Consider the following 27,513-nt stretch of genomic DNA (forward strand, 5'->3'; position numbering starts at 1 on the left):
GTGTCACCTTCAGCCAACCCTGGTGTTAATTCCACAATCACATGAGTCTTTAAAATCAAAAGCCCATCCGGCTCTAATGCACTCTTGTGGCCACTGAGACCGTGGAACATTGAAAACTTGGCTATTAGACTGCCTGGAAGGAAACAACTGGCCTCCTGCATGTTTTTCCAGATATTCTTTTTAAAAGGATGGTATGGTCACTTAACTTATGGTGCCAGATAAGGAGCAAAGTAGTCAAAATAATTTAATCACCATCATTTACTTAACTTAAATAACATTATTTTTTTTTAATAACCTTTATCAAATTAGCTCCATCATAAACAATACCTTCATTTTTCATTTTTCAGCAAATAATTTTCCTGTAACAATTCCGTAAAGTAAATAAAACAAGTTGACTTGCATGGCTGTATTACTCCTTACAAATGTATGCACTATTTGTATTTTAAACTGGCCATAGAATAAATCTTTTTGAAAAATTCAGTGAATACTCCAGTCTGAAATATCTAATGCTACTGATGATATGTGCTGAACGCTGAGGGCTCTACTTAACAGCTTCTCTAACCCTTTTGGTATTTTCTGGTGTTGTTACATTTCTCAATTATCCAACAAGCACGTCTTTTGCACTACCAGCAGATTGAAATTTGTCGCATGACTCTAAAATAATGTGATGAGAAGGAATTGTTTATTGCCGGGCAAGTTAAACTTAATACAAAATCTTCTTTGCATCTCTGGTACACAGATTTAGATTCAACATTTCCTGTAACTGTGATGAGGCACTGACCAGTTGTCCAAAGCCACAGAAACTTCATTTAGCATACAATGTTGTCTTACCTCTGTATAACCGACCCTGTTGCCTCAACTCATACAACACCCCAAAACATTTTAAGCACATTCTCGTGCCCCACTTGTTATATTCATTATTACATTTCAAACTACTGCTGCCGTCTCTTAACCTCCCAACCTTGTCTATATCTTTCCCTCCTCTCTCTGTCTTTCTTATTGATGACTTCAATCATCTCAGTTTGATTGTTCTATAGGTTAAGAGATGAATGGTGGTGTCATGGGAAATATTTATTATATTCTCATACGATTGAAGTAAATCCTCACATGGCTGCATCAACTATGTTGTTTAAAGACTAAACCACAGATCACATACTGTCACAATATATAGCACACTAGAAGGCGCTATATGCCAAAATATTTGCAGTCCGATAAATTCATTTGGAGAACCATCATAAATATGTCTGCAACCCATAATGGTTCTTGATCAATAGTTTAAGAAACACAATCTTAGAATAATATGCTTCCATTACCTCCCAGGTCACACATGCTTCACTCTTCTTTTATGGTCTTCCAGCCAATTACTTTCCTGGCGTGCCTGTTATACTGACAGGCCTTATTATCCCCTAACTCTGTCCTTTACCCAGTGGCATTATGCAGTTCCATTTCTCGTCCTGTGACAGCTTTTCTTGCCTGGCCACTCCTTGCCAATGGCAACCTGTCACGCTATTTTTGTGTGAAAAGAAGTTTTGTCAGTCATTCTGGTTAGAGCCCACAGATATGCTGTACTCAATTCCTAGAAAACTGCGGCTGCAACTCTCATACAGCTCCAGCTGATTCTGTAGTTACGAAATGTACGTTATATAGGTGTCTGTGTGTCCATCTCAGCCAGAGGGGTCCTCTCAAGGTTCCAGGAAAACCACATTGTTATCGGCTGAGTGGAGAAAAAAAATAAACCTTTAATCCTGGAGGACCTATGAGAATTTCCAACAGTGAAACTCATATTTATTTTAATATGATTCAGTGCCCTCATTTAACTCTTTTTGAAAAAGTATCTCAGGTGCCAGTGCTTGGGGGATTCAAGAGAGGGTGGGATGGACTCATCCAAATGTTTTTCAGACAATATTTTGTGATTGCACAGTGCTTCGGGATTCACCTGGTGAAGCATTTTCTAAGCAGGGCCATGCTGCTTCTGGCTATACAGTATATTAAATTACTTCAGCGCCATATGTTAGCCTTCAGCGGGCTTACCTGAAATAAGTTGCTGCTTTGCGATAAAATCTATGTGAGAGATACAGCATGTACTGAAGGCAAATGCAGGAGTGCTCCAAGGCAACAATCAGCGTGCTCAATGACCCCCAGGACAGGTGTTCATACTGTAGATGATTCTTTTAGTATCAGTACTGTATGTGCGATAATCGTATGTCTGCCCAGGAATGACCCTGGAAGTTGTTTCTGGGCTTGGGCAGGAGTGACCCCACAGTAGAACTACTTCAATCCCATAAACTCACAGAGTTTTGACAAATGAAACCCAGAGAGGGTGGGTTAGAATAAGGGGATCAACAAGTTGAAATTGGGAGTGCTTTTGTGGTGCTAAAGTGTGAAAATGGATAAACGGATTCACTAGGCAGGCAGGGATCAGTATCTGTTTTGTTAGGCACTTAGAGGCTGCAGTATTGCTTTCTGTTCTGTTTATCTGCTTCTTTAAGTTCTCTGTGTGTTCATGTTTAGCTATTTAATACTTCTAAAGTCTTTGGTAAATTTCGGCTTCCTTGGTATTAGTGTGGGGGTGGGGCATTACAAGATTTTCCCCTCCCTGTTATAAAAGACTTGAATTTGTCAAAAGTGTTAATTAGCAATATATCATTGTAGAACAAGTAAATGTGGGCATTCATGCAAGTTATAGTCGCCCACCGATTATCTGCACCCAATATTCACCTGACTGATCTGAAATCTTAGAACTGAGTTTCATCATGGAGTTGCCAAGAGGAAAATCTAAGTAAAGATGATGACCAGTCATTCGTCCTCTGCCTGTTTTCTACATGATTCTTCAATCAGCCATTTTTATTTTTCATGGCCTACATTTGTCTGATGACCCCTCAGTCACATTGTGAATGAATGGGGCTGCTCTGGAGCAGACCCCCAAAATAACACCAAAGTGGCCAAAATATGTCCTAGATAGTTATTTTATTTAGTAACTTAAAGTATGTAAAGGGGTTAAATGGAAGGAGTAAACACAACATAAAACGTATGAAATAGCAACATATTTGGGCTATTCTGGGTCTTCCTACTGTCTAATCTAAGCTACGATACAACACTAAATTAAACTGAACTGAACTGAATTAAATAACTCCAGCGTAACGCCAGCCCTTCCTTTACAGAACATACTAACATCCTTTCTTCTGTTCCTTTTCTGACTCCAAGCTCCTCAGTCTTACGTAATGGAAGCCCTTTTTGTCATGCCTTTTGCCTATTACTTATCTTTTTCCCCAAACTGACCACCTCAGGAAATCTTCTGGCAATGAGTGTGTACCAGCAAGTTCTCTGATATTTAAATAAGCTAACCAGGAGATGAACATTTCTTACTGGAATAAAATCGAAAGGAAAAAGTCTTCCCCCAAAAACTAAAAATAAAATTGAAAACAAAAATAAGCTTTTTCTAAGTGTCATGAGCTGTCCTTTAAGGCAAAGGGTTTAACCATTAGTGTAGTCAGAAAACATTTACAAAGAGTCAGTCACCAAAATGCTATTAATTTACCACAGCCAAAACACCTAAGATAAAAATCATGTCAAGACTAAAGAGCCACGGGCAAAAACCAGCAAATTGAAATCATGACCAACTAACTACACTTGTTCACTGATCATATCTGTATCTCAGACAAGCGGGCTCCTGTGCTGCACTGTACTTTATAGCGAGTCTTTGTGATGCAAATCAGGAAGAGGAGGTCCCTAGCAACCCGCCAGCATCATGTAGCAACTATTATCTACCCATAGAGGTTTCTGAAATGGCGATGTGATACATTTACAATGTACTACCTGAAACATGAATTTTCTAACCTGCCAGAATTGGGGTTTCCCAGGTTTGAACACCTATAAGCTGAGACCCATTGCTACTACAATTAGATTCTCCAGTTCACACCTAAAGTCATTGTGACTCTTCCAGCAACTACAATTCTTGGGAGCTGCTGTTGTTGACTATGGTTTTACTGTACTCCATCCCCACTTGAGACTCTATTAATTTGGCATCCTGGCTAGATAGTGGCACCCTATCTGGCATGCTGCCTATCACTGTTCTCCTGCTTGCTCTTACATTTAAATAACGTGAATTTGTTTCCGTTCTGCTGTCTTTATTGTACCTTTTTACCCCTTTAACCTTTAATTCTTCTGACTAATTAATCTTAACATTTGTTGATGGTTGCATTTCTCTGTTCTTATTTAAATTAATTCTTTCTTGACTTGTTTAAACCCACCTACCATGTCTACCTGTTTAACATATAATCATCCCTCCAGTCAGTTTCTCCCTTCCCCTTTCAGCCCTTCCTCTCAGGTAGTTTGTCCTTCTTCCATGCCCATTCACTCTTTCTTATAACCTCCTATCAAGAAGTCCATCCATTCATTTCAAGGAACAACTTAATCCAGCTTATCAAGGAGAGTAGAACTCTAGTATCCTCATTCACGCAGTGCCAATCAACCTACTGTACCTGCATGTCTTAAGGATCGATCTATCTACCCTATCCTTCTTCCAAATCCACTTTTCCAGAGGAGGCAGCTGGAGTCTATCATCTACTGTATCAGCAATCAATGGGACAAGGCAGGAACAATCCATGGATGGGGTGCCAAACCACAGCAGGGGGAACACACTTACAGAGACACACTACTTCAAACTTAACATTACCAATTTACCTAACCTGTATGTCTTTGGACTATAGTTGTGGATACTGGATCACTCAGAGGCACTCAGGCAAATACTGCGAGAACATGTAAACTACAGCCTCATTAATGCGAAGCAGCAGAATTACCAGTGCACCATGTTGACGCCTGTCTTTAGTATGCAAGAGTAAACCTGTAGTACCCATTCGGAGAGACAACAAACTTTTGAAATACACTGACAAAAATAGGATTTGAATCCATGTTGGTGAGGATACTGTATCTTCTCGGGTTAGTATGCTGTCTGGTGCTATTGTGACAGTAGGTAATCTGTTAATTTATGGCACACCTAACAAGATTATTCTTAAAACTGTTGGTATTGAGTAATTCAATCTATTGCAAGCTAAGCTATTAATTCAGGTAATTGATGGAATTTGCTGAATAGAAAGTTTTAGGCCATTCCCTGCAATTGCGGCTGCATTCAAACATTTCTATGTTTGCTAATAAAGCTTCAAGGCATGCCTACACTGAAATATGCTGAAGGATTAATAGTTGTTTATACAACAATTAATAATTAACTTAGCTAATTGCAAAGCTGAAGGAACAACTTTTTCAAACATACAGCATGAGATGAGTTGAATATAAAAGACAGAATAGAGAATTAAATAATCAGATCACACTGAGTAAGGTTAAGGATTAAAGCCTTCTTTACACCTTCTATTAACATAAGTTGATCACATTAGCAAATGCAACAAAAGCATTTGTAAATGAATTTTAAAAAAGCAAATGTAAATGAATTTATAATGGGATTTTGATCAGACCTCATTTAGAGCTGATTAAAGATGGAAAGCAACTATATTAACCTTCTTGATGCTAACCCATAACTTGACTCAGGCTTGCAATTCTTTGTTGTTACGGTTAAGCCAGAGTCAGACTCGGGGTAACATTTAATGATCCGCTTTACAGTGTAAAGCCCTAGTAACTCATGGGACAATGTTATACTGCCATCTATTGGATGAAATAACACTATGCTGCAAAAAATCATGAATATTTCTATGCACTTTGCTTCTCTAAGGTAACTCATCAATATTCATGAGTGAAGTGGAGTTTTCAACCAAAACACAATACCGTGTAAACAAGGGGCTGTAAAGCCAGTTTTGGAACAAACTGAAACTGAACTATTAGTTGAATCAAGTGATAGTAATGACAATATGACATGGTCTGTGACCCGACATTTGCGCGATAGACATATGAGCGGCGACAAAATAGCGGCGATTAAAACGCGGTATCAAAATCACGCCGACAAAATCGCGAAAGTTTCATTAAATATGAATTACTAGTTTAAAGCATATATAATAATGTTTATTTTAGAAGTCAATATTATGAGACGCGGCATGCCATCAGCACGGCACGCAGATAGTCCTTAAGATCACGCCCTTTATATGTAGGAAGAATTGCAGCAAGACGTCTTGATAGTTGAACGTATTTAGACTTGCTGGCTGCCTGACTGCTGGTAATTCCGCTTTGTATACAACGCGTTATGCCAACCCTCGACTGAGTTATTTGTTTGCGGCATGCCATCAGCAGTTATAACAGTTATAACCTACCACATAATGTGACATAGTCATCAGACTTTGATAGAAAATACTGAAACTGGTGCATATGGCACTGTACGGCCAAACTGCCACAATATGACTGGCGAATTTGGTTCCAAGAAGGTTCACCGTGGTGAAGGTAGGTATGTGGCAAAAAAGGCAAAAATGACTGTGATTAAGCAGAAGGACACGAAAAACATTAGCCCCCTATGTACTGTTCATAATAGAGCAACTGTCAATGTTCCTTGCATCGTGAAAGCCTACATTATCACAAGGGGTGCGTCAATCATCAGATCAGTTACTGACATTCTACCATGTTATGCTTAATCAACAGAACAAATATGATAAGAAAAGTGTACAAAGAAACATGCTTCTAATGTCCAGATCGCCACATGGGGTTGGGCATTGGTGACTGTTTCATAACATGTCACACAAAGAATGTATGCGAAATCTGCATCAGCACAGCAGTGGACCATTGACATATCTTTCCTACTGTATTTATGTTGATGTTTTAGAATTTACATGTTTCTGTTACATATTTTTTTCTTGTTGAAAAATATTCAATATTTTTGGCTCATTTTCCAGGGGTTAACATAACACTTAGGAGGTTAAACAACAGCCATGTATGTGGATGCTGGTTTGAATTTTGTATGAGTATCTTTATCTGGACACATAGTTGACATGAAGATACACTTTAATGGCAGGTGTAACAGTGATGTATCTGAATTATACAATCCAGGTTTGAAACAAATGACATGTGTAAAGTTCTTCTGAACCAGTGAAATTCAAACGGTAGTGTCAACTGTACAGTTTAACTTGCTCAACTGCTTACTAAAATATTCTTAATGTGATTTTGCAACCTTTGAATTTTGCTGCATTATGAATTCCTTTGATCTATTTTTGTACCCATCAGCCTTTTATTTGCATCCTTTTTTTTGTTTTCCAGTATTATGTCTATTTTACCCAAAGGTTGGCCTCTATGTCCAGTTGCTTGGACATAAACCAGCACTTCACACAGATATTAGGCTATAGAGGCAAGCTGGACTTACATAATATAGATGAAAAGAAGTTAATAAAGGAAATCGCTTGATTCATACAAAGTGCAGGGTCTAATTTGCCTTATTCGTTGTGATCGTCTAAACCAGAGCAGATCCTTCAAGAAGTTACAAATTAAGCACTGGCCAGAACTGGTGAGGTTAGTTAAGCACGATGATTTCAACCACTGCAAAGCTCCAACACACTACATCTTTGTATACCGAACAGGCCTCCACACAGAGTGATGCTACAGCTGGATTACTTTCCGCCCAGACGTGACCTCACTCCATAACTGTCTGGAACAAGGTGGAAAATAAGGAAGTAAAGGAAACTCATTGGCTTTCAGTATATCAGGCTGCTGTGTGATTAAAGGTGGCTTCACCTCCATCCCACAGAAAAGCAAAATGTAAAAATACACTTCAGAGTAGCTGAGATAAAGGGACTGTTTAGTACTTCAGCTTGGGCAACCATGAGATGAAAGTACATTATGCTTTTTACATCCCATGTTTTTAAATGGTTAGCAGTGGCGGGTGGCCCTTCGGATATCCGTGCAGCCTGTTAGCAGGCTCCAAGTGTGATGGCCTACAGTAAATCAGCTTTTGAAAACAGTCAAAATGGACAAGCAAACCCAGCTGGCTTCATACAAACAAGTGCCATCACTTGCAACGGGTAACAACAGGGCACCCACATCTGTAAAATGAGCAGCTGGCTCATGACTTCTGTTTCAGAGCCCAGGAGCAAAAACTCACTCAGTTAACAGTCAGCTGTGCTAGCTGTGGATGCTTGATGTGTGGTTCTCATCCTTCAGAAGACATACCCTGCAAGTTAATCAGTGTCTTCACCTCACCTTGAACTCAATATCCACCCCTCAAGCTCATGTACATTCAGCTTACAGCTCTCTTAGTGAGATGAGTTTTTACTGTACATACACAGAGAATTTAATGTGATAAAAAAAATCAACCAAATTTCAATAGTAAGAGCTATTTATTTACTTAGAGAACAGTTGGATGTTAACAGCTAGTCCCTCAGGGGTCAGTGCTGCGGCCGTTTCTGTTTTTAATATGTAGATCAAGGTTCCAGCCCCAGTAGATCACGAGAACCAGCAGATTGTGTGTAGCAGAAACAAGAGCTGTCCTGCTCCTTCTCTCTGCCCTGTAACCATTTCGATTGATTTGACATAATTTTGCCGAGATCCTTATGGATGTTGCTGCCAGTCACATTTTTTGCCTCACCGGTGCATATCATGCCACAGTTTTTAGATTAAGACCAAGAGCAACATTCTATCCCTAGTGGTCTGTGGATAATCATGTGACAGACACATGATTGCTCAGTTTATATATCCATCCATCCATTATCCAACCTGCTATATCCTAACTACAGGGTCATGGAGGTCTGTTGGAGCCAATCCCAGCCAACACAGGGCACAAGGCAGGAAATAAACCACGGGCAGGGCGCCAGCCCACCACAGGGCACACACAACAAGCACAAACTATGGACAATTTAGGATCGCCAATGCACCTAACCTGCATGTCTTTGGACTGTGGGAGGAAACCCGAGCACCCAGAGGAAACCCACGCAGACACGAGGAGAACATGCAAACTCCATGCAGGGAGGACCCTGAGAAGAGAACCCGGGTCTCCTAACTGTGAGGCAGGCAGCAGCGCTACCACTGCTACCATGCTAAGTGGGATGGCAGATAATTTAAAATCAATAGAATCATCACAGACGCACTTAGATAGCATAAGGGTCTGGGAAGATTTGTGACTGATGAAATTTAATTTAATCAAATATAAAGTATTACACGTGGGAAGTAAGAATGTTAGATTGGAATATCCAAATAAAATACACCATATGAGAAAGACCTGAGTGTCATAGTGAGCTCTTCATTATCTGTATTAGCCATTAAGAAGTCTAACAGAATGTAAGGTTATATAGCACGATGTGTGGTGTACAAGTTAAAGGAGATTGTGTTAAAGCTTTATAACACACTGGTGAGGCCTCATCTGGTGCAGTGCAGTGCAGTTTCGCTCTCCAGGCTACAAAAAGGACATAGCAGCATTAGAAAAGGTCCAGAGAAGAGCAACTAGACTGCTTCCAGGGCTACAGGGGATGAATTATGAGGAAAGATTCCAGGAGCTGAACCTTTTAGTTTAAGCAAAAGCAAATTAAGAGGTGACATACTGTACTTGAAGTGTTTAAAATTGTGAATGCAATGAGTATAGTGAATCGAGGCTGTTACTTTAAAGTGAGTTCAACAGGAACACAAGGGCAAGGTGAGAAGTTTGTTAAGAGTAAATTCCGCACACATATTAAAGTTTTTCTTCACACAGTTCATTATTCCGTTTCAGCTATGCCACATAATAATACCTAACTATGTTTTGTATGTGTGTATGAATAGTAAAAATATTTGCTCTATTGCACCCCACGTGTGTTGCATTAGCTGCGCATGTACAGTTGCCTTAAGCAAAATTAAACTTCTGTATAGCTGATTTATAGCACTTCATGTGTGTGGCTTTACCTGCAAGTGGTTAGCTGCCTTAGACAAAATGACACCATGCTTGGACAGCTGCCTCAAACACAGAGCCTTATTAGCTTGGCATGAGCAGTTCAAATGCTTGTTTTCAGAACTGAGTGTAGCTCAACACTGTGCCACTTACCAAAGCAGATGCTCACTCACCATGTTGAGTCTTTTCAAAGGTGTGCCCTCTAGCCTCTGACTATTGTGGAAATATGACAATCATTTACACTCGGTGCTCTTAACGCCATACCTTGGTCCAATCAACAATATAAACTCAGCATTGCAATAACACAAAATTAATAAAACAGAGTAAAACTAATAGAAGCAAAAAGTAGGAAGTCCAGTCTATTTTAATAGGACTTATTAAAAGAATACTGTGTTTTAGGGTATAATGATGATGATGATGATGATGATAATGAGTCAAGCCTGGATGATACTTTTTCTTTCTGCTGTGATTTTCTATCTTGCTGATTTTGTTAGAATTACAGAAATCTTACCTGCGTAGTGATGAAGATCTTTTTTCTGTGCAACATGCATCCCAAACTAAAGACGTCTCCCCACATGGGCAGTGTTTATAATACAAAACTGTGTTCTTTTTTCAGACTGTTGCACATGCTAATCTTTATTCACCCCATGCTGATAAATCAAGATTCTAAAAGAATGAAGTTAAAAGATTCAGAGTTTAGCAGTATGTTTTTGGAGATTTCAAAAGAATGAAGTAAAAGGAACAAAGTTCAAAGGAGTTCAGGTTTAAATCATTGCCTAGCGCTCTGCACTACTCTCAGTTAAACATGCAAAGTATCATAAAAGATTTCAACACAAGGAAATTGCAGCTTGTCTGAACACTTACTTAAACAACCTCTTGTTTGGCTTGTTTCACAGTTCACAGGTCAGTGTAGCTTGTTTGACTGCTTACTCAGTATTCGCTTGTTTCCATCACATTAGCATCTATACAGTACAATCAGTATACATCACTATACAACAAACTGGCCACAGTCTGTCAGTATGGGCCCCCACCACTCCCCCACTGTGTCACTCAGCATAGGGGCATCACAAGGCTGTGTGCTGAGCCCTTTCCTTTACTCTCTGCATACATACAGTATGACTGTATACCAGCCCACAGCGGCAATGCCCTTATTAAATTTGCAGACGATACAACAATAGTGGGGCTGATCAATGATGGAGACAAGTCTGCCTACAGAGAGGAGGTACAGAGACTGACAAACTGGTGAATAGAGAATCACTTGATACTTAACACCAAAATAACAAAAGAACTCCTCATTGATTTCAGGAAGAAGCAGGATGACCATTGGCTACTGTATATAAACAGCAATAGAGAAGAGAGAGTCTGTAATTTTACATTCTGGGGTAACTACATCTCAGAAGATCTCACATGGACAATAAAAATAAACTCACTGATTAAAAAAGCACAACAACAACTTTACTTCCTGAGAAATCTCAGGAAGGTTTATCTGTCACAAAAGCTTCTGGGGTCTTTCTATCTTTGTCCCATTGAGAGGGTCTTGACACATGGGATGCTCGTGTGGTACGGCAACAGCTCAGCAGCTGACAAAAAGTCTCTGGAGAGAATCCTAAAAACGGCAGCGAAAATCACCAACACTCCTTTGCCTACTTTACCTCTCTGTAGGAGACATCCAGCATCATAAAGGATTTGTATCACCCAGCACGCAAACTATTTGAGCATCTTCCCTCAGAGAAGAGATATACTGTAGGTCCATTAGAGCGCAGACCACAAGACTGATGAACAGTTCCTACACTAAAGTGATCACTATCCTAAATTCTGTACAGAAATCACATCTTATAGACATAATTGTGAAATATCATATTCATCATTATTATTATTTTAACTTGTGCAATATTTAAAAAAAAAAGTGTTTTTTGCAGATGTTGACAGCTGTGTAATGATTGAGCTGTATATGTGAGAATATTAAAAGCATACTTTTAAGCATTGTTTCAGGTAGTGTACTGGAATCTTATTGTATGTGTTATGCAATGAAAATAAAGGAATCTTACCTTTGCTTATCTTAGTTTAGCTTAGTTATGTCCAAACACCTGTCACATTAACCGTGGTTACTTGCACACATATAATTGGATTAAGGTGAATAACCCAAATTAAGGTAGAAACCTGGTTTCTTACTAATCCACGTGTACATAGGCAAGTACACTTCTGGATTTCTGCTTTGTCACAATGCTCCAGCTTCATTAAACTGTGCATATAAGAGTTAAACTTGAATTTGAAAAAAACATGATGCCTGTGATCACTTTTTTTTTGTTTATAAATGCGTTTAGTCAAATTGATGCTTTATTTATATGTTTCTGATGCTTGATTGGGGCGGCACGGTGGCGCAGTGGCAGTACAGAGACCCGGGTTTGCTTCCTGGGTCCTCCCTGCGTGGAGTTTCCATGTTCTCCCATGTCTGTGTGGGTTTCCTCCGGGTGCTCTGGTTTCGTCCCACAGTCCAAAAACATGCAGGTTAGGTGGATTGGTGATTCTAAATTGTCCCAAGTGTGTGCTTGGTGTGTGGGTGTGCCCTGTGGTGGGTTGGCACCCTGCCCGGGGTTAGTTCCTGCCTTGCGCCCTGTGTTGGCTGGGATTGGCTCCAGTAGACCCCCGTGACCCTATGTTTGGATTCAGCGGGTTGGAAAATGGATGGATGATGCTTGATTGCACACAGCAAACACTTTTCTCCATGGATGTGTGACTGAGCCCTGCAAGGGACCGCTCTGGTACATGTGCTTCTTCCCTTACACCCAGTGCTACTGGAATAATAATAACATGGATATTTTATTTCAAGATAACTATTGCATTAGGCTACTTGTTAATTTAATAACTAATCGGACTATGTTACTTTTAATGAGTTACCCTACAGCTCTCGAGATTGCATTGCTGAGTTTAGCCATGTACAGTATGTACAGCTCTTCAACATGAGTTTAGTGATTTCTGAAATATTGCTACAGATTATTTCAGCCAGGAGAAGGAATAAGGTGATTACCCAAACATTTGCCTCAGGAAGGTTATTTTGTAGCTGTTTTTACCCGTGGCTACTGAAAGCATGCGTGAAGCAAATACATGAGCAGGCGGGCAGAGTTCAACAGACACGCACAGACTACAAAATCCTTAACAGCAAGCCGGTTTACATAGCCATATAATAGGTTATTCCTAGAGTAATCTACCTCTGTTTATCAGATTCCTTAGTGGCTAATAACTTGTTTTTTCTGACTGGAATAGAAAAATAATTGGGTTATGTTATTGTTATTTTTGGAAATTATACATCTTTCATACAGCTTCTAATAAAACCTCTGGTTAATTATGAATTGAATATTAAGTTTTTGTACACACAAAACCTGGATTTAAAGTCTGTTTTGTTATATTTTGCTTTGTTGAAAAGTTCATAATTTGTTTACATGTTATGGTGATAGATGTCATAATTTTAGGCCATTTTTATGACTATCTCCATGGAAGTCCTTCCCAGAATTTACTGGAGTGCTGTTGTTTGTGATTTCATTCTGGTGACCTTTTAAGAACATCCTTGGCAGTTCTGGGGTATCACTTGATGGGTTAACACCATAAAAACTGTTTTCTCAAATTTCTGGCTAAGGAATGTTTGGCTCTTGTTTTTTGACCCTAAATATTGTATTGTGTTATTGGCATTGACATAATATTTATTTGACTATTCCTTGACTATGTATCTCCCGATCATTGATTTTTATCTAGTCAGTATAGTAGAGTATGTCCGTACTGAAATATAATAAAGCGGAAGTGATTTTTAAGCTAAGAAGCAAAGTGACTCTCAGTTTGGTGTCTCTCCTATACATTCCAACACAGAACACAAATAAGCCCACAGTAACAAAGAAGAGAACAGAAATTCTTAGTTCCTTGTCTCGAGGCATCTGCACAAGCTTTCTTGTCTTTATCTGTTAGGCTGGATGTTTCACTTGCTTGGCTAAGTCATGATTTAGCCTTTGTTCTGTTATTTAGTTCCATTTTTGTGTCATGAGTTAGTAATGTTGTCACTGCTTCATTTTTGATTTTTCTATTGCTATGATACCACATTTCACTGAGATGTGTCCTAGATGCACACGTATACTTTTGATGTCAAAGCAGCTGTTTTATTTCAGACTAGCTAAAGTACCTGGTGTTTCCCAGGTATATTTATATGATAGGCTGCGGTGGGTTGGCACCCTGCCCAGGATTGGTTCCTGCCTTGTGCCCTTTGTTGGCTGGGATTGGCTCCAGCAGACCCCTGTGACCCTGTGTTCAGATTCAGCGGGTTGTAAAATGGATGGATGGATTTATATGATAGGTTAAGGTAAGAAAACAAATATCTGTGTGTTTATTAAATGTTCACTATTTTGTCATTGCTGACTGTCCCATCCATCATCTACACTTCCTCTCTATCAGTTTCTCTTATCTCATGAGCTGACAGTTTCTTCTTTTTGTGTTTGAGTGGATTTTATAACTGCTGGAACTCCTTGCTGGGTTTGAACCACGAATGTTACTTCTTTGTATTACCTGGAACTTTTGAAAGACCTTAAAGTCTTCTTTTTAAGTTGAATGAAAGTAATGTGCGTGCAAAATGTCATGAACTTGGATTCATTTGTTTTGGAATGAAATTCTTGAAACCTCAAAGAGACTAGATTTTAAGTTGGACCAATAACAACCTACATGTAAACTTTTGTGAAAATCAGCCATTTTGTTTTTTTTTTGCAAACAAACAAACAAGCAAGATGTGATCTGAGTGTTGACGTAAGGTCAAACTGAAGCTTCTTCTTTTGTACAGCTGGGGCTCCATTCATGTCCATTTTAAAGAAGCAGGGTGGTTAAATTAAATAAAAACATCAAAACATCCATTACTAACATAATACAAAAAGGCAAAGTAACAAATAAACACAATATTAATAAGAGCAGCAATATGACACATATACACAGAAAAGGCAAAACTAATAAAAATATGCAAAATATTCAAAAGTGAGCAAAAATGTTAAATTCAAGGACTTGACTTGAGCTAGGGACAACATCCTGGCTAAACCATGACAATAAACGTCTACTACTGACAGTGAGACACTGATGTGAGTGATAAATATATCCAGTGATGTGTCAATGATCTTTATGCACCTAGACTGTGGAAAAATAATGAGCAAATAAAAAAGACAGATAATTAAAAATATGAATCATCTGAAGGCAAATAAACTTATTTAGGAGGTGCCTGCAAGTCAAATCCTTTCTGGCCTGCTGCGTGATCTATCTTGAGCTCTTTATAGCTACTTTTAGTTAATTAATCTCGGCAGCTGCCGTTCACACTGACTTCAGCTCTGTCGTTTTGGCTGACTTTATCCCATTTTTATGGCTTCATTGAGCATCCCTGCACAGAGAGGTGGCTCTCTGTCTCATGCTAGAATTTGTTTAGATGAGCACCATCGGTCAAAGCCATACCATTTGCTAAATGTCAAGAAGCATGATTAAGTTCCATCAAGCTGTCCTGGAGAAACAAGAAAGAATTTATGGAATGGGAAGGAATTCTTTTTATCTGGACGGCCCTCTGTGATTTGTGAAATTAAGTTGGCTAGTGAATTTGCAGCTCAAGAATAACTGACATTGGCTTTGATATCTTAGGGTCCATTTCTTTAATGAAATATGTAAGCACAAGACAATAAAAGAAGAGGTGGTGTGGATTAAGTGCTAGCAGCTGAACTTAGCAGTTTGAGAGCTGAAGTAGACAGCCTAAAGGCATAGGTTCAAATCTTTGTAGCTTAGCTGCTGCCACCAGGCAGCATAATTAGATCTACAGAGCACTAATGGAGGTGGATAACTAGTGAGATCAAACAGTGCTGTCAGGCACGGATTCCAGCACAGAGGTGGACTCTTGCATTTTCATCAGAGTGAAGATAAGCCAATTGCATGCAAGTAAAGGGAAGGCAATCTCTAAAACTATTGTGTGTAAATGGCCTAACAGCTTTCATTGTACGTCTGTAGAAAAAATACTCGATGCACAATGATAGTCATCACAATTCTGTACTCATAGACTGTGTGGCAGGCGGCCGGGCCCCATGCCCACCTGGGATGCCCCTGCAGCATATCGTCTGGGGGAGCAAGAATTGGAAACCCAGTATCTCCCCCTGGACACTAGATGGCAACCTCCCTGGGTTGCAGCGGTGCCTCGGACTCCCGCCGGGCTTATGGGGGTTGGAGTGTTGTGCAGCCCTGTTGGGTTCCGCAGGCGCCACCAGGGGGTACTGCAGCAGGAGCTGCTGGACTCTTCTGGGCACTGGTGTCGCCACACCCAGACGTGCAGCCAGATGTCGGCAATCAAGCACCTGGAGCACTTCCGGGTGCCCTACAAAAGGAGCCAGCAACCACCACTCAGTGGCCAGAGTCCGGTGGAGTAGGACAAGGTTAACTAGGAGGAGTGTGGTGTTTTGGGACTATGTTGTGGCTGGGGGACACGGGGAAGACGTGCGCTCCAGCTGAAGAAAGTTTATTTATTTTATACGTGTGCCTCCAGTGTGAATCCTTGTCAGGTTGGGCGCATATATAGCGCCTTATTACAACTGTCATTAATCCAGTTATCCTTTATCAAATCAGCTTAGTCAAACCTGAGCCATCCCAGAAAGGGACACCAACAAACGCAGGACACACACACGCCCCAATCCCCACTCACAAACATATTTGGCCAGTTTGGTGCCACCAAGTAACATGCAAGACATCACAGAGAGTAAAAGCCACATTCATTTGGACTGGAGGCCCAGCTTATTGTGAATGAACCAACTTGTATTAGTTTCTTTATTTGTCTAGTGAATCCTTAAAATGTTTGGGCCGATTTACACACCATTTATGGGTTTTTTCATACATAAGTAATTCATTCTGACATTGACAGTCTTCCCATGAAGGTTGTCGATTTTTACCATCATGTCACAACACCGTTTTGTTTTTCTTTTGGATGTCTTCTTATTCTGACAACAGCATTAATGGTAACAAATTCCGCAATACTCCCCAGTTGCTGTATGTGTGATGTCATTGATGCGACCATATAAATATCAGTGCGTCCTTTACGTTGTATCTGAGATTGGATAAACCTTCTTCAAGTACTCTCAATCATAGTTTAGTGCTTTTCTGATTTAAGACTTATTTTTCTCAAGTCACAAATATGATTCTTGTTTTGCCCTTTTTTGTGACAAAACAGTTGTTTTTACTGGTTTTCAATCCTTGCACAACTCTTGTTTACAGCTTTCCCCGGGTCTTTTACAGAAGACAGAATCCAACTGGAATGGCATCCTCATCAGGAGACCAATCCATCCAAAGCTATACTCTAGCCGCACAGAAAACTCACAGGATCAGAGTTACTATCTTTTTCTTTTTATCTTGACTAGACCATATTTCCATCCATCCATCCATCCATTTTCTAACCCGCTGAATCCGAATACAGGGTCACGGGGGTCTGCTGGAGCCAATCCCAGCCAACACAGGGCACAAGGCAGGAACCAATCCCGGGCAGGGTGCCAACCCACCGCAGTAGACCATATTTGTTAATTTAAAATATGCCCAACTTTTGTCAGATGGCACCTCCCAGTACGAGACCTGCTTAATAAGTGTATTTTGAGTAACGTCACTATGTGTCATTGCTTGTGCTTACAGCAATAATTGTGAGAGTGGAAGTTAAGCTGAGAGAGCCTGCTGCTGTTGTTTCAATGATAGCCTCTCAACTGCAGTTTAGAAGTTAAAGGCCCATTTGTTCACAGGGGTCAAGAGGGAATTCCCATCAGCTTGATGAGCTGCTTCTTAATGACTTGGAAGCCCCAGGTTTGTGGCGAGTCCGGGGCCATATCTACCATCATTGGGTCCTGAATGCGCACCCATGGCCCCTGCACAAAAAGGGGCTTTAGCATATGCAAGGGGGAAAAAAATCCTGATAACAGGAAGAGTCCAAGTTTTCACCAACCGTACAGGCATGCACAGTAATTGGCTATCAAACACACACTCCTATCTCTCTTTGATCCTCATGATTATAAATCTATCCAGTCAGACCCGAATAAAAACATTTTTCAAAGAAAAATATGAGTCCTGGTTGGCAAAATCAGAACAGGAGTCTCTTTAGTCACTTTTAAGAGATTGTACCGTACATTTTGATGTGCTATTGTGCAGCCAATAAGAGAAGAAGTCAGATGGATGGTAGTTCAGAACAAGAGCTTGGTGGTGCTGTGAAAATAAAAAATAAAGGAAGAGAAAAGCAAAAGACATGGGTTTACTGTAAACTATTGCTGACATTGGCAGATTTAAAAAAAAAAAAAGGTAAAAATGTTTTAGTCAAGATGTAAATGCTTATTGTGAGACAAAGGTGACTGACCTTGCAGGTAGTGTGGAAAAGGCTACCTAATTAATGCTTCTAGCCGTTTGGGAGTGTAATCAGATTCTGCAGAGTCCAGTAACACCGACACAGAAGTCCACTGCAGGAGACACGATGCACTAAACTATACAGAACCTGAACAATGGATTTTCTATATGGTCTTTTATTTTATTTAATATGCAGGCCTAAACCATACGGTTAAATATTACTGTTTTTACCATAAACTGGCATTGGTATTTTAAATATATTTAAGTTTGTTGACGTTTGTTAACCGTGCTATAAGACGTGATTTCCTGCAGATGAGATGTTGCACTCATCATTTCATTTGTTAGTCATTGTAATGCGCAAATAAGCAAAAAACAAAAGTGAAGTTGACTTGATATAAACTTTTGGATTATTTGTTTTCCTATGTCAATCCCTTTATCTGATTTAATTATTGACATATGGGATGTTCATAATGTTTCCTGGTTGGTCTTTTGAGCTTCGATAACCAGGGTCTTGTGAGGGTCTTGAGCTGGCTCTGGGTCGAGGGGCTGAAATACTAAGCAATTTATCGCCAGTAACCTAGTACAGTGCACTTGCAGCGAACCACAGTGAATGTCATTCATGTTGTCACTCTGACCAGTGGTGCATTAGGATGTCCAGTCTTTAGTCAATAGCTGAAATGCAACATAAACTCAAAAGTATTGCTTAAGAAGCACTTGACATTATATGAGATACCAAAATAAAATAGTGGGGAATCTGTGGCCAAGCTGTTGATGGATATGATGGGGCTCCTGGTTTCAAATTGGATTACAAACCTTCAGAAGTGGAAATCAGGAGGTGAGGCAGCTTGGCTTCATGACAGAGAGGGTGCAAGTGGCTGTGCTGGATTTAAAATTTCACACCCTTTGGTTTCTGGTCTGTATTTGCTGATGTCACATAAAACATCTACAGCTCAGGAGAAATCATTTAGACCATATATGGTTAGCTTAAGGCTAAGTTATCTCAGTTTCCCACCTTTATATATTTTGAATGACAGTAGTTTGTCCATTTGAGTGAGCTGGCTGGTTGTGCTGTATGTTAATCTATCTATCTATCTATCTATCTATCTATCTATCTATCTATCTATCTATCTATCTATCTTGAAAGCTTTTCCAAAGATGAAAAAATGTCCTCCATCTTCGGTGTTATAGATCTTTCATTCAGGGCACAGTAAAGGGTGTTCCAGATCTATTTATGCAATTTTCATTACACTATAACTTATTAAGTTTATTACATAGAAAATCACCCAAAAAATCCTGGACCATCGAGAAGTGTGCAAACTGACAACATGAAGAATTTCACGCCAAACTGGAATCGTCCCCACATAAATCAAAGTCATCCAGACGATCTGGATCTGCATAATTAGATGTGGACCACCCTGTATGTAAGGCATGTTACTAATTTTATTTTTTTCTATGTTTTGTTTCACCAGATAATATTCAGGAAGATAAGTGACGTTAAAAAAGAAGAGGAAGAACGGCAGAGGCAGAAAAATGAGGTGACCCTCAGTATTCCAGTGGACCACCCAGTCAGGAAGCTTTTCCAGAAATTCAAGCAGCAGAAAGAAATGCGGAATCAAGGTCCTGCTCACCATGACTTTGAAAAAAATCAGCTTCAGGTGGAGAACCATGCAATGCAAAACGGAGCATCAACCACTGGCTCTAGTGTGGTGACAGTTTCCCAGATCACACCCATCCAGAACTCTCTAGTCTACGTAAAAACAAGTGAGACACCCAAACAGAATAACCGGGATATCATGGAGCTAAAGCCAAACTGTGGCAGTGAGCAAAAATGCTTGCGAGTCAACAGCCCCATGAGAATAAAGCCGGCAAATAATAGAGGATGGATGCGACTAAAAAACAATATGGGCATGCAAGACCCATATCCAGCACCAAAAGAGGAAAAGAGGGAAGACTGGAACAATGTAACCAAAGCAGAATCCATGGAACTGCTGTCAGATGAGCCGAAGAGCCAGGAGTCCAATGGTGGATCCAAAAAGAATCCTCTGAGAAAAACAGACTCGTGTGACAGTGGAATTACAAAAAGTGACCTACGGATTGACAAAGCAGGGGAGGTGCGCAGCCCGTTGGAGCACAGCCCTGTTCAGATTGAAGTCCGACACCCTTTCTACCCCATCCCCGAGCAGGCCTTGCAGACTACCTTACAGGAAGTCAAGTTAGAACTGAAAGAAGACATTCAGTCGCTTAGCAACAGAATGGCCACCCTGGAGACGCAGGTGGCCGAAATTTTAAAATTACTCTGCGACAAAAGAGCGCAGCCCCAGACTACAACGCCAAAAGCCAAAATAAAATGTCAGGATATTTTCACCGTCTCAAGACCTGTGAGTCCCGACTCTGAAAAGGATGATGTACCATTTTGAATTGAAAATGTATTTATCTATTCATTTATATTCTGTACCTATTGTCATGGACTTCTGTACATATTTTTGTTGCATGTCCAGCTGGATTCTGGTCTTGCCAAAGAAAATTATTGAAAATAGTTTGCTTGTACATTATGCAGTTGACTGCATGCAAATGAAAATGATTTATAGCTCTATACTGTATTATGGATTTAGATTTAAAGAGAAACTGAAAAAAAAGTTTATTAAATGACATGTATTTTGAAGCATTCAGGGTCGGATTTGAGGTTGATTTCATGAGCCTCGCCTCCTGAATCCCTTGTGCTGAGCGCAAATCATTTATTTATTTTTTTGAGAAATACAGAACTGCTCTGCTGAGTTAAGAGTAGGATGAAATTAATATATAAATATGTATTTAGCAGTATATATTTTAATATGCATATCTATCTGTATGTATACATGTGTACTACAGCTGCAAAATATGGAGATAATGTTTACTGGTTATTTCCACACTGAAAAGGAAAGAAGGTTCTATATGTATGTGTGTGCTACTGCACATGTCAACATGTATATTTGTGCACATACATATATATATATATATAAAATATAGAATATATACTGTAGGTATACATATACTGTATATAAAGAGTGTGTGATTTAGAGTCCTTGCCTTTTAAATGTAGCTTTAGAATTGCTGTTCCCCTGTGTTCTCCACACACAGAACTCAGGAGTTTTGAAGAGAGCAGCGACGCATGTACTTTACGTTGTGTCATTTCTGCCTGATTAAATCCTCGGCTTGCAATGCACTGAGAGATGCCAGGATGGATCTTGTTGCACAAAATATTAGTATGCCCCATGGCTGATGGCCAAGGCTTTGCTTCATCAAATTCTTAAACCTCTTTGCTTCACCGTTGCCCCAGGGTGATCAATTTAGCTTTATGCGACTCTTCCCTAACAAACCAAATCTCTTCAGTTTATTGTCCCTCTGGAGGATGGCTTAGATTTTCCCCAATTCAGGTGCCATGAATGTTTTAGTTTTGCTTTTGCCAAAGTTTACATTGCCAAGATGCAGTGTAGGTGTATGCTGTGAGAGCAGGGTGTGCCCTAGCTATGGTCTTGGACTAAAGTAGGTACTAAGCTGAAATCCCTCTTGGTAGGCTCTCATTTCAAGCTGTTTGATCAGGGGCCAACTTTCCAGTCCCCTAGGTTCAACAGGCTTGGCCCACAGTGACCTTCAGGTAATGTGCAAAGAGTGCACAAATTTAAACTAGAATGATTTCTCAATAGTAGGTGGACGAAGCTTGTGAAGCGTGGTGTATAAGTCGGGCATTTCTACAGTACCAGATACAGAGCTGAAGTTCCTGAATTTGACCAATGAAACTCTAAGTAATGAACTCATTTTATAGGGATTACTGTCCAGACTGTGCACACATATCCTTCATTAACAAAACACGGTTGTAGCACTGATGGGGCAAGGCAGGAGTCAATTGGGTGCAAATATTGGAAATATAATAGAGCAGTGTTTCTTAAACTTGTTTTTCTTGTTACCCAATCTTGCCCTTGTTGGTGTCATGTGAGACCCAGTCCATGGCAAACGAAAGATTTGAGGTGGTTCCGGCTTAAAGAATAACTCCCAACAAGCATAGCAGTTGGGAGCATGGCCGCAGACAGTCATAGCATAGCAATGTCGACAGCTAAAACTGCACACTGCAACCCAACACAACACGTTTCTCAAACACTTGCACATGACTCTTTCTTGTTGCATTCAACTGTGAGTTATGGCCCTGCGTGACCCAAAAAGCAGCAACCGAACCCCTAGTTTAAGAAACAATACAACAGAGTTCCGCAACACTCTCTCCCTACCAGCTCCCTCCATTAAGTCGCCCACATCTGCTAACAGTGATATTATACACCCTATGCAGCTATGGGCATCTAATTCTGTCTTCATGATGTTATTGGTGCTGAGTGGAGGCTGATTTTTTTAAAAACCTGCTATGTATTCTGATAGACTATTAGACTGGATAAGAACAAGACAAGGCTGAGGTCAATTGCGCTGCCTCATAGCCCCAAGACCTGAGTTTAGTATCGGCTTAGAATCTGCCTTCATGAAGTCTACACCTTCTTTCTGTGTCTTTTCCTTCCACATCCAAAGACATGCTGGTTAGGTCGACACCACTGAACTGGCCTAGTGCGCCTATGTGAATGAGAGTGCCTTGTGTGCCTTCTAGTCTTCATTCCTTCTTTGTGTCCATCATTGACAGAATAGGCTCCTTTACCTCCTGACCCCATATTGCAATAAGTAGGCTCAGATAGAAGGCAGTCTGTAATATCAATCAAGACTTTAAAGTACCTTAAACAATGTGAGCCTGATGCCAGAAAGCTCTGTAGGAAAATAGCTATGATTCTTCAAATGAAGTATTGTTACTGCAGGGAATACTCTATCTAAATAATTTTATATAGAGCTGATTTTGGGACAGGAAAAGTATGGTGCTGGTGAAGCTAATTCTAAAGGTGGGCATATTAGGTTAATTGAACATGGTTCTTTGGTCTTTTGTGAGAGTAAATGTGGATGTGTGGGGGAGTGCATCCTGCAAGGGTAATATAGCCAGGGGCAGATACTACTACATGCCCAATGCCCCCATGATGGTTTTGAAAGTGTTTCTATTAAGCTCTGATTTCATGGTTGTGGACACACTAGCATAGATTTATGTGGACTTGGCATGTTCTTCCCAGATGAGCATTGGTGTTCCTTCCAGACTCCAAAGATGTGTGTTCTAGGTGGCCCTAAAGTGATCCAGTAATGACTAGACTCTTCACTAAGAGTTGTTTCTATTTCACATGGTTAGAGTCTCTCTAACTCTGAACTGGATTAAGTAGTTATAATATTGCCAATTTAACTGGAAACATCTGATGTTTCATCCAATGGACTGCCAATCTCTAAAGGGTCTGAGCTGATGTCTACGGACAAAATTAATGGGGAGAAAAGATGATGGTGATATCCAGAATGAGTAAGGCTATGTTGAGGTCAGTCTTTGTTCAAAGTTTGAAGGGGTCATAGTATAAGATGTCCTTTAGAGGACACAAGTGCAACATATGTAAATAAATGCTCTTTGGGACCTACACTTCACAAATGGAGCAAAAGGCAGCCTGTGCTTTGAGAAACTCCTGGCAAGTGCATATAATGCCGACCACAAGGAAAAGTGGATAGGCATGCGAGAGTTTTAAGTAACACAATATGGAGCGTAACACACAGCTCAGACTAAAAGGACTCATGCTCTTTGTCCTGCCAACTGACTCTGAGGGCCAAGAAGTGTTTCAGCTCGACATCAGTAAAGTGCACTATATATAAAATAAGGTGGTTAGACTGAAATGTGGGAAAATTATTTTTGGTGAAGGAAATGAGTTATGGAATAAGGAAAAGGTTCACTTTAAGACAACAGACAGTTCCCAGTTAAGGTGGTGTTTGTGACGGCTGTATATGCGTTAGGAGCACACATTCCACATGACTGTTACATAGACTAATGTTGACTTTTATTATAGAGCAATGGCAGTGTATTAATATTTTAAAGCGTATCTACATTTCACACTCATGTCATGTTTTAATCTATACCCATTGTACCTTACACACCATCCAGATGAACGAGGTGTGAATGTATCCTCCCTAATGAGATCATCCGGGTGCTGATGCAGGCATTGTGTATTTTGTGACCTGAGGGGAAGCACAATTAAAATATACAGTATAAAAGAAAAAAAAAAAATTATATATGTATTTTTAGTTGGTAGGTCTATTTAATACACTTTCATGAATGTGAAAATCCCAGGTGTTTAATTCCCCCAATGGATGTAGCTAATATCATATCTCCTTTTATTTGCACTATGAGGGAACAAATTATAAATGAGCCAAAGTGTGTTGCTTTGAAGATTAATAAGTCAAATGCACTAGAAACCAGTGTTGTTGAGAGATCAACACATTTCTTAAATGAACGTTTGTTGTATTGCTGGGTTTGTTTGATGTGTTTCCTGTATTCCTGTAAAAAGACTTTATGGTTTACAAAAGTTCCCACTCCGTTCTCTGGTTTTAAACTCATAAATTAGCTCTTTTTTGCCAAAAATCAGCACTTATTATAGATGCAACCCAAATGATCAAAGTAGGATTTGGGGGGATTTACAATATCTTATCAAATCCATTTACTTTCCATAGTTGGCTATGGTGCCTTTTTACCAGATTAAGCAATAGTTCAATGTGGAACTGTGATGTGTGAAAAGCTATCAAAAATGTAAGAGCTGCCATCACTCATAAGTTCAGGTTAAAGGAGTTTGGTTATTTACATGAATATCAATCCCTATGAAACATGTTTGTTGAATAAAATCTAAAGATAGACATAACAGAAACATAAACTATGCACAGTGTGAATTCTACATTGTTAGGTTCAAAGGACTGTTTCGAATCATTAACAGGGAAACAAAGTCCATTGCAAATGAAGAGAGGTGCACATGCAGAACACGCCACCAAGATCTCCGAGTGACAGGACAGGTAGAGCCCTATGTGGCCCAGCTCATGACCCCCAAGTAGGGTTCTTCATGTATTCTTACCCTGAAGTACCCATTTATGAAACCGTATGATAAAAGAGATTTTCCCCTTGCAATATGGCAGGCAAACCCTGAACCACAAAGTAAAAAATGACAGGCGAGCCTGTCTTGTACATAAGTGAAATGATTTCATATGCATATGCAACTTGTGTGTAGGTGAAGAAGAGAATAAAGGTATTTAATGGATGGCCTTGTCCTAGGTTTTGATCGGTAGTTCTGACAATATAACCTTTAACTATGTGAGGCTATCTGTATACCCCGATGCTTATGTTAATGTAGTGTTTAACAGAAGGGACTTCTCTAATTTCTCTCTCCTAAAATGAATTGTCCTCCTTCCCACCTACTCCATGTATATGGTGACAGTATTACACAGTTGAAGACCTCTTGTGTCAAAGGTTATGCAAGACAAGTTTCACATACATTTAAGATAGATTAACCTACCAGTGACACTGTTCCATGTACACACAGGTATATGATAATATGTACAGTCCTGTGAACTTCATTTAAGTTTCATATACACACAAAATAGTTCCTTGCACATAGGAATGAGTTTTACCTAAGGATATAATAGCTTAATGTATGTATAAGTTCAGTTTTTAACATAAGTAGTTTCATGTACATTGCAGATAATTTCACATATGTACAACATAGCTTCATGTCCATTTAAGTTTCATAAAGTACCTCATAATTCCACATACATGCAGCATAGTTCCATCTATATGCATATATGACGTTCTATGTATGTTGAACGTAGTTCCCTGTATTTAAAAGTTCCAGGTATGTACCTGATAAATTCAAATGCATATAAAATAGTGTAACGTACATACAAGTTTATTGCACATACAATATATTACCTAAGTAGATGACTGTCGCCCTTAAGTAGAAGACCTTATACTGTATAACAGATAAACATCACCTGTATACCAGATAATTTTATGCACCAATTAAACAGTGCCACTTACATGCATATGAGAAGTTTCATGTATGTACAACATGGCTCCATGTACTTTTACTGTTCAAGCATCTAAATAGATAATACCATATGCAAATAGCATAATTCCAGGTACTTTTACAGTCATTAGGGTCAATATTGTCATATTCAAACCTTCTGTCTTCCTAATCCGAATTTAACTTAATCCTGAAGTTAGAATTATAATTTTAAGTCTGCAGTTAACATAAGTGTAGCCAATGTAAATCACTAAAGTGCCATACATGTTTGAAGCTTAATGTATGAACCATAAGGAACACAGAAGGACCCTATGATAATTCTATAAATGCTGTAATAAATATAAAGCACAAAGAAATGAGGGCCAGGGTCCCACAGGATGCCCCCATTCAAATGGAGATTCCAGAAGACAAAATCATGCCAAGAAAACATTTAGTGTCTGCTGTCACTGAAAAGAAAAACAAATCTTTAGTCCTGAGAGCTCTGGTCTCCACCGAAGGTGATCTGTGTGTGAACGCCCTCGGGTTATATATCGCTGAGGCCAGAAGGGCTTCAGATGTCTCACTGATGTGACCTCAGCATTCCTTTGGGATTTTCTCTTCCTCCACTCTGAAGAAACAAATAGAACTAAAGTAAAGGAGGGTCACATTTAATTTCTTCCTGATTTTTGTCCAGCACAAACCTGTACAATGTTACCAAAGTCCATGAGTCTCACACTGCATATAAGCAAACTTTCATAAGTACATGATGATTTCAGGTATGTGCAACGTAGTTTCAGGTATATACATGAAACTTCCATGTGCATACAACTGAGTTCCAAGTACATTTAAGAGAAATTTTGCAAGAGAATATGACAATTCCACATAAAACCGCATAAAACATTACTCCATGTACATATACTGTAAATCTGACACATAAGTGTGTGATAGTCGCAGTTAAATATAAGGCTAGGAAACACGTGGGCCCCACGTCCTGCCAACATCAACGTTCCAGCCACGGTAGTTTGAAGTACCAGCAGGCACATGTGTCTGTCACATAGCACATGCCAGAGCTATCCTTGTACTTCTTCCTATCATCTAATCATCTTTTTGCAATTTGCTTCACGCTCAGCAGGTGCTGCTCTATTTTTCCTTTCTGCCATGTCACCATCTCGATCAGTTTGCCAACACAGTTTGCCTTAAGCAAGACACAAGCCTCGATAACCTTGCAGAGGTTGCCACATTTTTGCTTCCCCTGCACGTATTCCATCATAAGTTTTCATCTAAGGTGACAGACAGACACATCCCTTAGCTTTTTATATATAGAGATAGTTTTACATACATACAAGACACATTTTTTCTGTCTTTCATTAATAATAATAATAATAATAATACATTTTACTTATTCATAGGCACCTTTCTAAACACTCAAGGACACCGAACAGTAGATTAAACAAA

At 39.6% G+C, this 27,513-nt stretch overlaps 1 protein-coding gene across 2 annotated transcripts in view; it reads left to right on the forward strand.

Annotated features, from left to right (window-relative positions):
- The window catches only part of LOC120518316 (potassium voltage-gated channel subfamily H member 5), a 407,701-nt gene that overhangs the window by 344,052 nt on the left and 36,136 nt on the right, over positions 1 to 27,513 (forward strand). The window contains exon 11 of one of the 2 annotated variants that reach the window (XM_039741052.1): positions 19,615 to 20,911. The exons of the other annotated variant lie outside the window; for it this stretch is intronic. Within the exon in view, the coding sequence (XP_039596986.1) occupies positions 19,615 to 20,562 (948 nt within the window). The 3' untranslated portion in view covers positions 20,563 to 20,911. Of the gene's footprint in view, positions 1 to 19,614; positions 20,912 to 27,513 lie in introns of those variants that run through there. 2 annotated transcript variants of the gene reach the window in all.

The sequence above is a fragment of the Polypterus senegalus genome, chromosome 18, assembly GCF_016835505.1.
Source record: "Polypterus senegalus isolate Bchr_013 chromosome 18, ASM1683550v1, whole genome shotgun sequence".
Taxonomy (NCBI): domain Eukaryota; kingdom Metazoa; phylum Chordata; class Cladistia; order Polypteriformes; family Polypteridae; genus Polypterus; species Polypterus senegalus.